General features: G+C 54.5%; 1 protein-coding gene across 1 annotated transcript in view; it reads left to right on the top strand.

Annotated features, from left to right (window-relative positions):
* Nucleotides 1-381: 381 nt before the first annotated feature.
* KIAA1644 (KIAA1644 ortholog) overlaps nt 382-9,685 on the top strand; it is a 51,827-nt gene continuing 42,523 nt past the window's right edge. The window contains exons 1-2 of the mRNA XM_010837594.1: nt 382-556; nt 4,195-4,408. Of these exons, the coding sequence (XP_010835896.1) occupies nt 493-556; nt 4,195-4,408 (278 nt within the window). The 5' untranslated portion in view covers nt 382-492. The remainder of the gene's footprint in view (nt 557-4,194; nt 4,409-9,685) is intronic.

Raw genomic sequence — 9,685 nt, 5'->3', positions numbered from 1 at the left:
GCTTGCGGTGGGGGTTGGGGAGTGGGGCAGGGAGGGGGTCAGGGCAGGGGCGGTGGAGGGAAGTCCCCGTTAGAACACAGCAGGGAGACCTGGGTCCTGCCGGCCCCTAGCAGCTGCACAAGCTCACTTCTAGTCCCCTTGCTCACCCCCATTCTCATTCCCGTGCCCACCACCCTCAGCCTGCTGGTTATTTCCACCACCTGATCCATCCGCACCCCTTTGATGAAGTCTGGTTCTGCCGTGAAAAGAAAGGGAGGTGACAGTTGATTGTTTGGGGAACTCATTCATCCCAGAAAGGAAATTGGATGGCGGCATTGCCCCCATCCGCATCCTGGCCCCTGCTCCGGCACACTCGCGTCCCCGCCCGTGCCTGCTGGCCCTGCCGCGGGCAGCAGAGCTGGTGGTCCACTCGACAGGCAGGACGGCCCGCAGCTGGTCTCTCTCGGCTCTCATTCTACAGGCAGCGCTCGACGGATCGATGCAAGCCAAACGATGACCAGTTGTGGCCAGCAGCCCTTGAACGTGCTCGCCGTCCTCTCGTTGCTGATTTCTGCAGGTAGGACCCCCCAGGATGCTCGGTGGGAGGTGGGCAGTGGGGGCGGGCGGTAGGCAGGGACAGGAGGTTCCTTTCCGGGGTCACTGCTAGCCCAGCCAGAGTTATGGGTGCTAACGGGAGTCACCCTCGTGAGGAGCTAACATTCGGCGAGGCCCCATGTGTGTCTGTCTCGGGGAGCTCCACTGGAAGATTCTCGAGGATGCTGTGGGGGTATCGCAGGCTGCCATCAAGCCCCAGGAGAAGCCTTTAGGTGCAGTGACTTCTCTCCTGGGCCTGGCAAGTCGAAGTCAGGCAATGTTGTAGTCACCTCATTGTGCAGAGGAGGAAACTGAGGCTTGGAGAGGGAACTGGGCAGCCTGAGATGGCACAGCTGGTGTAGGGGCTGGATTCCAACCCAGGCAGCATCATGCCAGGTCCCCGGCCCCCAGCACCCGCCAGTCTCCGAGGTCCACCCCTCCCTGATCCCAGCAGGAGGGCTCTCACGCACCCCTTCACCAAAATGAACATAAACCGCGTCCTTCCTTTGCCTCTGGGTGAAGCTGGCCGCCTGGAGAAGGGGCACCCACCTCTGCCATCGGGGCTGGCCCTGCTCTCAGCAAGGCGCCTGCTGGCTCTGTGTCTCTCCCTCTGTCTGCGTGCCTGTTTCTTGGTGTCTCCCTCTGCCCTGTCCCTCTCCCCCTCTTGCCCTTGTCTCTGTCTTTCTCAGGCAGGCATGCACATAACCCCTCCTCGCCTCTTGCTCTGACAGGGTTGTGGGTGCCAGCCTGCAGCTTCAGGTCCCTTGCCCCTTTGCTGGCCGTTGTGGCTCAGAAGGAGGCCATGAAGGGCCCCTGGGGTGGCAGAGCCCAAGACAGGCCAAGGCCAGGGGTCTGGGAGTGGCCACCGTGCACAGAACTCCTTCCCTGCGGTGGCTTTCCTGAGAGTTAGCTCTTCTTATCCCTGGAGAAGAGGGACTCCTCACCCATTTACAGATGAAGAAGCTGAGGCTCAGGCCAGGAAAGAGACCAGTCCCAGGCCACGCGTCAGAGAACGTAGTCGCCTGGCTGTTAAGTGATGGCCCTGCAGACCCTGAACTTTGCAAATAGGGGGAATCATGGTCCCCTTTCGGGGACCCCAGTTCCTGAGAGAGTGGCTGTTCCTTGGTGTTCCGTCTCTGCTTGGGCCCTTTTTCCTGGTGACTCAAGATGCGCTGGCCTCCTAACCACCATCCCTCTGCCGTCAGGCCCCAGGGCCCTGCTGCGCCCGTGCCTGAGGCCAGAAGCATGGCCCTTTGTCATCCCCTCTGTTGCTTACCCCCTCCCTGCCCTAAGCGGGACCTGTGTGCTGTTCACAGGTGCTCCTTGGGGCCCCCAGCCCCCGGGAGACTGCTGGTCTCCCATCACCAGGGGCAAAGACGCGCAGAGAGGCCCTGATGGCTCAGGTGGTCCTGTATGTTCCAGGGGTCAGACCAGTGTCCCAGCTCGGGGCCCAGGGCGCCTCGGGCTCCCTCACATTCTTCCTCAGGAGGCAGCAGTGGCCTTCTGGTCTCTGTCGGATGGTCAAAGCAGGTGGCGCCGGCCCTCCAGGGTGGCCAGGGTGAGCCTCCGGGGACTTGTCCGCCTCCCCTCCCCACCTCCCAGGCGGCACTTCCGGCTCCTCCACAGCCGGGCTCAAAGGCCCCTTCCCAGCTCTGCCCCCTCCCTCCCAGGGTCCTGCAGCCACAGCCTCTCAGCCCAGCCTCAGGGCCCCAGCTGGTCTTCCTGACTCCCCACCGGGAGTTGCTGACACACTCAGCCCCTGTGCGCTGAGTGTGAGCCGACCCCCACCCCCAGCGGAAGATGGAGCTTTTTCATTGACCAGAACACGGCCCAGAACAGTGGCTAGAATTCACTTCCTGCCTCTGCCCCTCACCTCCAGCCTCTGGTACGTTGTTCCTCCAGGCCAGTGGGTCCCAAACCAAGTCTTTGCAACCCCTGCAGGTCTTGCTAAGACTCAGACTGTGCTCCCCCCGACCCCGCTCCCACTTGAGTTTCTGTCTCAGAATGCGGGGCTCGAAGCACTGTGTCTGTGACGAGTCCCTGGGGGTTGAGGATGTGGCAGGTCAGGGACTGCACCTCGAGACCGATGCGCTCAGCCTTGGTTTTCTCCTCTGTACTCGGGAATGCACGAGATTAAGTGAGATGGTGAATTCACCAAAGGCTTCCTTAGTGAGCTCTGTGTCCTTAAGATGGTCTTCTTTTTTTTCCAAGGCTGAGAAGGGGTTCTGGAGAGCTCCCCTGACTCCTGAAAGGCTGGGACCCTTCTCTTGCAGTGGTCCTGCCCATCCCCACAGAGGAGGGTGCTGTACTTTGAGGAAGGGGCCCGGGATTTCACGAGGCCACCCAAGCCAGCCTCGGTATCCCAGTACATGAGACCCACCTGCCCACCGGCCAGCACCACCCAGCTGGGATCCCCTCAGCAGCCCCGGGCGCTGGGAGCTGTGTGGGCTGGAGTCTAATAACCTCTCAGCAGAGACAGAGCTTTCAACTAACTGAGGCGCTTCTGCAGAACCAGAGCCTTTGTGGTTGGAGAAATGTATTCAGCCTACGAAGCCCCTTTTGAGCGATACAAATTAGATACAGCAGTCCCTTTTATGAAGATACTAATTAAGCTGGAGTCAGCGGGCTCCAGGTTTTTTTCCATTGTTATATTTGTTCAGGCTTTCACTCCTGTTTATCACCATCGGCATGACTAGTAAATACTGTTCTGGGCTTAGACGGCGTCACCAGTGGCTGAACACCGATCTCTGGCCTTGAGTCAGGGGAATGAGGGTCCGAGGCCAGGGAAGCTTTGTCACCGACTGAGTTTTTGATGGTCTTTTGTGTGTCAGAAGATGCAGAGGGAGAAATTGTGTTTAAATTCAATGGTCTAGGGGGCTGAGTTATTTATGATAAGAGCTGGGGCCACTGAGGCAGCCCCGTGAGGGCTTCTGGTTCTAGGGGGTCAGTTTAGTTGAAACTAAGATGCAAGCGGACACTGCTTTCTCCACAAGCAGGACCTGGTTCTCTCATCCCTGTCGCTCACCACCTGGGCTAGCCTGGACTTGTTGGCGAGCCCACCACCAAGTCCGCCCAGTGACGGAGGAGTGGAGAGGGTCCTGGACCTTGGATCCAGGCAGGCCTGGATTGGATTCCCCCTCCACCACCTCTGACTGGCTCAGACAGGTCACTGTAGGCCTCTGAGCCTTGGTTTCTCCCTCTGTAAAGTGGGATCCCAGACCTGCCTCTTAAGATGGCCAAGTGGATTAAATCTGATAGAACCGGTGAAGCACAGAGTAGGTGCTCAGTTCGTGTTGTTTCCTGATTGGGTGCCTGCTGTATGCAAAACCCTGGGAAAGGATGTCCTTGAGGCTAAGATCAGCTGGGCCTGCAAGGAGCTCCCGGGGGCTCAGTATAAGCAGGATGGTAGCCTAGGGGGGCCTAGGAGGGGTCAGGAGCAGGCTTCCTGGAAGAGGGGAGGCTCACCCTGGGCCACAGAAGCCTCCTGGTGAGGGAAGAGGCAGCAAGACCCTAAAATAGACCAACCAGGCTCTGCCCACGATCCTCACGGACTGATGGGTGTCTTGGGCCAGCTGGGCCTGGTGAGGGACCCCCACCAAGCCCGGTGACTCTGTTTTCCAGTCTTGTCCGCGCATTTCCGGGTCTGTGAGCCGTACACAGACCACAAAGGCCGCTACCACTTCGGCTTCCACTGCCCCCGGCTCTCGGACAACAAAACCTTCATCCTCTGCTGTCACCATAACAACACAGTTTTCAAATACTGCTGCAACGAGACAGAGTTCCAGGCGGTGATGCAGGCGAACCTCACGGCCGGCTCCGAGGGCTACATGCACAAGTGAGTACCACGCTGGGGCCCCGGTCAAGCCAGGGTGCTGCCAGGACACCCCAACCTTCCAGCCAGCTGTGGGGTAATCAGTGTGAGGATGGGTGGGCCTGGAAGGTGACAGGTTTTCTGGGTTGCTCTGTCCTTTTCTGGGATGCCTTCTCATCTGAGAAATGGGCACACGACAACACAATACCTGCCTCTCAGGACTGATGGGAAAGCGGAGTGAAGTCAAGGACGTGGAAGACTTTCGGTGCTCGGACCTGGAGCCCACGGGACCCAAGTTCCTTTTTCATTCATTGTTTGTTCAACAAATATTGGTTGACATTCCTGACTCAGAAATTGTTCCCACGCAGCCCCTTTCCCTAAGGTGACTGGAACACATGAGACCAGGGCCCTGATAGGTGGGATCTGAATGTAGAGAGAGAGGAGTGTGCTGGTAGAAAAGCAGTAAGAATATGCTAAATAAGGGCACGTGTATCAAAACAGTATCCACTTATTCATCTTATGATGAATGAGCAGATTGCACATTTTTAAAAGCCATTGTGTCCTCTGCCTTCACCTATTTAATTTTTGGCCTTTTTCCTATTGAATCATAGGAACTCTTTATATATGAAGGAAATGGGATGCGTTTCATATATTTTCTCAGAGTGTCTTTGAGTTTGTGCTGCTTTTTTCTTCATGCTTAGTTTTAAATTACTATACAGTCAAATTGTACCCATATTTTTGTCGTTTATGCCCGGTGGGGTTTATATCGTCCTGAGATAGGCTTTTCCTACTCTGAGATCATAAAAAGATTCCCTCATGTTTTATTTCTTGTATGTTTATTTTCTTACCTTTAGATATTTGATGTGTCAGGAATTTATTTGGATGTAAGATTTCTTTCTTTAATTTGCCTGCAAGTAGTTCGTGTGGATGTTTATTAGGAATCTAGCTTTACTTTTTTCCTAAATGGGTAGACAGTTATCCCAATAGGAATGACTGAATTGTCCGTCTTCTCCTCACTGATGCGAAATGCCAGCTTCCTGTATACGATAATATACTAACCGTGAGTGTCTGGGTAGGTTGGGGCGGCTTTCCTTGGCCTGTTTATGTTTGCTGGCACCTCATTGTGTTCACTACTGTTGCTTTTGATATGTTTTAATATCTTCTTAGTCTATTCCCTTAGATTGTTTGTCATATAAACTTTATAATTAGCTTGTCTAGTCTCTCTGCCAAACAAAAATCTAGGTAGTATTTTTTATGGAGATTGTGTTGGGTTTGTAGATTAATTCAAGGACAATGGACTTTTCCTGACGTTGAATATTCCCTTCCAAGAATACAGTGTGCCTTTCTGTTTGTTCAGCTTTTCTTTCATAGTGTTTGAGAGTTTTCTTCACAGAGAGATTATACATACCTTTTCATTTATTCGTATTTATCTCTTTTCATGCTGCTGTTTTATAATGAGGTGTTTTTTTCTACTGGTTGCTCAGCTGGTAAAGCATCTGCCTGCAATGCAGGTGAACTGAGTTCAATCCCCCTGGAGAAGGGAAAGGCTACCCACTCCAGTATTCTGACCTGGAGAATTCCAGGGACTGTATATAGTCCATGGGGTTGCAAAGAGTCAGACACAACTGAGCAACTTTCACTTTCTTCCACTAAATCTTCTAACCAACTGTTGTTTAAATACTAAAACCTAATGGTTTCTAAATATAAACTTTTTTACTCAGCCACCTTACTGAAATTCCTTATATTTGTAATACTTTTTCGGTGGACTCTCTTACATGTCCAATTATGCTGTTTGCAAATAATGATGATTTCATCTCCTTCTCTCCAACTTTTGTGCCTCACTTCTTTTTCTTGTCCAATCATGTTGGCTAGTACCTCTAAGACCATCTTTGAAATTGTCAGGCACTCTGATCTCCCTCCTGACTTTAATGGGGATGCTTCAGATATTTTCCCAGTAAGCCTGAGGATGACTCCTGAGGTAGATATATTTTTTTCGTGGTAAGGAAAAAAATCTACTTGGAAGGAGTGGGTTTGTTGAGTGACTAGTGGGGGGATCAGTGTCACCGCTGGGAGCGATGGTGGTGGGAAAGGTCTGAGCCTCAGTCTCTGTGTGATGTTGGGCTTGGATGCTTTGCCACCACACCATGCTCTCTTGGGGGGAGCTGCCTCTTCCCTCTGATCAGGCAGGAGATGCAAATTGCTTGACTATCATCTAAATCTCTCCTCCTCCCACCAAGGCCAGCTCCCCAGCCTGCCTTCCTCAGATGCATGGGTGCTTCCCTTGAATATCTTGCCATCTGCTCAGACCTTAGAATAATTCTGTGTGAAGTAGTTCAGCAAGCCTCTTCTGTCACGAGGGCTGGAATCAAGCCTGGAACTTGACCCAAGCCTTTTTATAAGACCAAAGACTAATTTCTTGAGCCAGGAGGGCGGTGCCGGGACTGAGGTTAGGACCCCAAAGTGTTGTAGTTACTGGCTGAAAGCCAGACAGAAGACAGAGGCAAGGTGGCCAGACTTCTCCAAGGCCCTGGCCACTGGCGTCTGGGATCCTCATTTTGAACACACAGGTTTCTGTGGTCTGCACGTTCACACAGGATGCACGTGGAGTTCTCCACCGTCTCAGCACAATGGGTCCCGGCTGCGGATAATAAAGTGTCAAACCACAAAACAAAGCTCTTCCCTGGGGAGGCATGGCCACACTGAGGAAGTTTAGCTTGGTTTTTATTCTGGAACCTCAGCAAGCATTTTTGGAGCAGGCAGCATGGGGCCGGCTCTGTGTCAACCTTCTGAAGTCACCTGGGAGCCCACCCTTAGTCCCCTTGATGTACAAGAAGGCGAGGTGTGGAGAGGCTGGATAACTTGCCTGACTGAGGCAGCCAGTGCGGGTGGAGCCTAGAGCCGAACTGGATCTAGAGTTGCTTTAATAAATCCGAGACTTCTGTCGATGGCAAGCCCCAGAGCAGGGACCCCCACCATGACCCCATGGACACATGGGCCTCATCCTCCTTTTGGGGGTCTCTCTGTGCATTGTGAGACACTGGCCACCACTCACTAGAGTCAGGGAGCACCCCCTCCCCACTGATGGGCTGTGACCCCCAACCGAGTCTCCTGACTGCTAAGCACGGGATGCGGGACTTTTCCTGGTTGAGGGCACTGCTCTGAAGGAATGCCTCCTCATCACTCTCCACTGAGCTTCCTGTCACCTCCCTTCCCACAGACGTGGAGAGAAGCCCAGAAGAGCTGGGCTGCACTCCTCAGCTGGGCTGTTCAGCTCTCTTGGGCCTCACGAGGGAGGCGTGGTGCTTGGTCTTCCGCATCCAAAAGTGTAGAAGAAAGTGGGAGTCACGCAGTACAGAGGAAGGAGCGTTTCTGGGTAGCCTGAGTATGAAATGCCAGAGGAAGAGTGTGGAGAGGCAGCAGGGGCTGGCATGCTGGGCTGGGGGCCCCTGGGCTGGGAGCAGAGTGGGTGGCGCTTGGGCTTCCTCTTGAGGGTGGCACAGGGCCCTGAGGGCTTCAAGTCAGGCTTGTACTCATGGATGGTGCAGGGACAAGGACCTGGGACATTGCAGAAACTATGATGCTGACCTGGACAAGATGGGGGCCCCGAAGAGGGGATGGGCCGGGGACACCCAGGACAGAGCCAATCAGAGCTCAGATAAGAGGCCCTGGAGGGCCTCCTGCTTAGCTGTCGGAGTTGAGGGACCTTGGGGAGAAGGCCTGAGCCCAGGGAGCTGGACCAGGGCCTTGTGTCCAGCCAGAGCTTGTGTCAGAGAGGGGACAACTGGAAGATGGGCTGGTGGGAGTGGGAGGATAGGTCAGTGGTGAACAGGGTGGGACAGGCCTGGCTGGCTGAGAGGTCCTGAGTGCTCCAGGTGTGTGAGGGGAGCCAGGTAAAGTCCGCCTTTAGGACTGTCCTGCCCTCTGGGGCTCTGATCCCTCTGGGCAGGACACCTGTGTTGTCTCGTTAGTCCTCACAGCTACTCTGAGAGCAAGGAAAAAGGGGCTGGGCCCAGGCTGGTCAGGTCACCTACTGCAGCCACAGTTGAGGCCAAGGGATGCCAGGGCCCTTGTTCCACCAGCGGGCTCTGCCACCCCTGGGTGCCTCTAGAAAGCCAGGGCTTGTCTGATGCTGGGGAACATGCCAGACCTCAGCCCAGAGGCCAGATGAAGGTTAATACCCATCTAGATGGACCAGTGCAACTGTGACCCCCACTAGGACTTTATGAAGATGCAAGGGCCGCCTGACACTCGCCCGTCCCTCCCAGTGAATCAGCCGGGAGGCGGGGCTGGTGGCAGGCAAAAGGAGAGTGCTTCTGATGACTTATTTACTTGTGTTTTTCTGGAGGAACAGAACGGTCTGTTTTGGTTCTGGCTGCTTGGCAGAAAGGCAGGCAGAGCGAGAGAAGCAACCTCGCCAAGCCCACCACCTCAGGGAGATGCCACTTCTAGCCACTCGGGCAGCAGCCCTGGTGTTCAGGAGTGTGTGCGCACCCTCCCATGCCAGGTTCTGGGCAGGACGCTAGCAGCAGTGACCACCCAGGGCCCTGGACAAGCAACAGCAGCAACCTGTTCAGGGCGTGGGCTGGGACGGGGCCTGTGTGGTCGGTGATCAGTCACCTGTTCAGGGCGTGGGCTGGGACGGGGCCTGTGCGGTCGGCGATCAGTGCTCTCTGAGGGCAGAGGTCGCCCCTCTGGCAGTGGGTCACGGACCGGAGTCCTTGTGCGGCACATGGGTGTTCCTTCACAAGGCAAATGGGCTGCTAGAGGTGGGAGCCTGGGACAGGAATTCTCAGAAGACAGCAGAGTCCTCAAGGCCTCACCATGGGAAGTGATGGGTTGTCAGTTTTCCCTTGGCTGCAGTGAAACCTCTTTCCTCCAAAAGCTTTCCTTTCCCCAAACCCAGAGGTGCTCCGGCCACGCAGACACAATGGTCTCAGGAGCATACCTCCTCCATCCGTGCCCGGGACTGCCCATGGGTGGTGATGGGACCACCACCTGGCCTCAGCCAGCTGACATACCTGCTCCTGTCCGGGAAGGTATTCAGCGAGATTTCTCCATCAGAGAAGGCTTGGTTTATTGCTTGAGAAGCACCAAAAGAATGTGAATCAGTAAATATCCCAAAAGATACTGAAAAATTGATATCTATGGTTTTGGCTGGCTTCTTATCTTGCTTCATAAAACAGCCTCTGTTTTATCTTTTGACCTTTACAACACCCACACACACACACCCCCACACACACACTCAGCAAAGGCCCCTGCATCTGGATGAAATTAATTTCCAGATCGCATTTCTAAATTAAA

This window comes from Bison bison, unplaced genomic scaffold (assembly GCF_000754665.1).
Source record: "Bison bison bison isolate TAMUID 2011002044 unplaced genomic scaffold, Bison_UMD1.0 scf7180017864079, whole genome shotgun sequence".
Classification (NCBI taxonomy): Eukaryota; Metazoa; Chordata; class Mammalia; order Artiodactyla; family Bovidae; genus Bison; species Bison bison.
The sequence above is the reverse complement of the archived record's forward strand: the minus strand, read 5'-3'. Positions and strand labels throughout refer to the sequence as shown.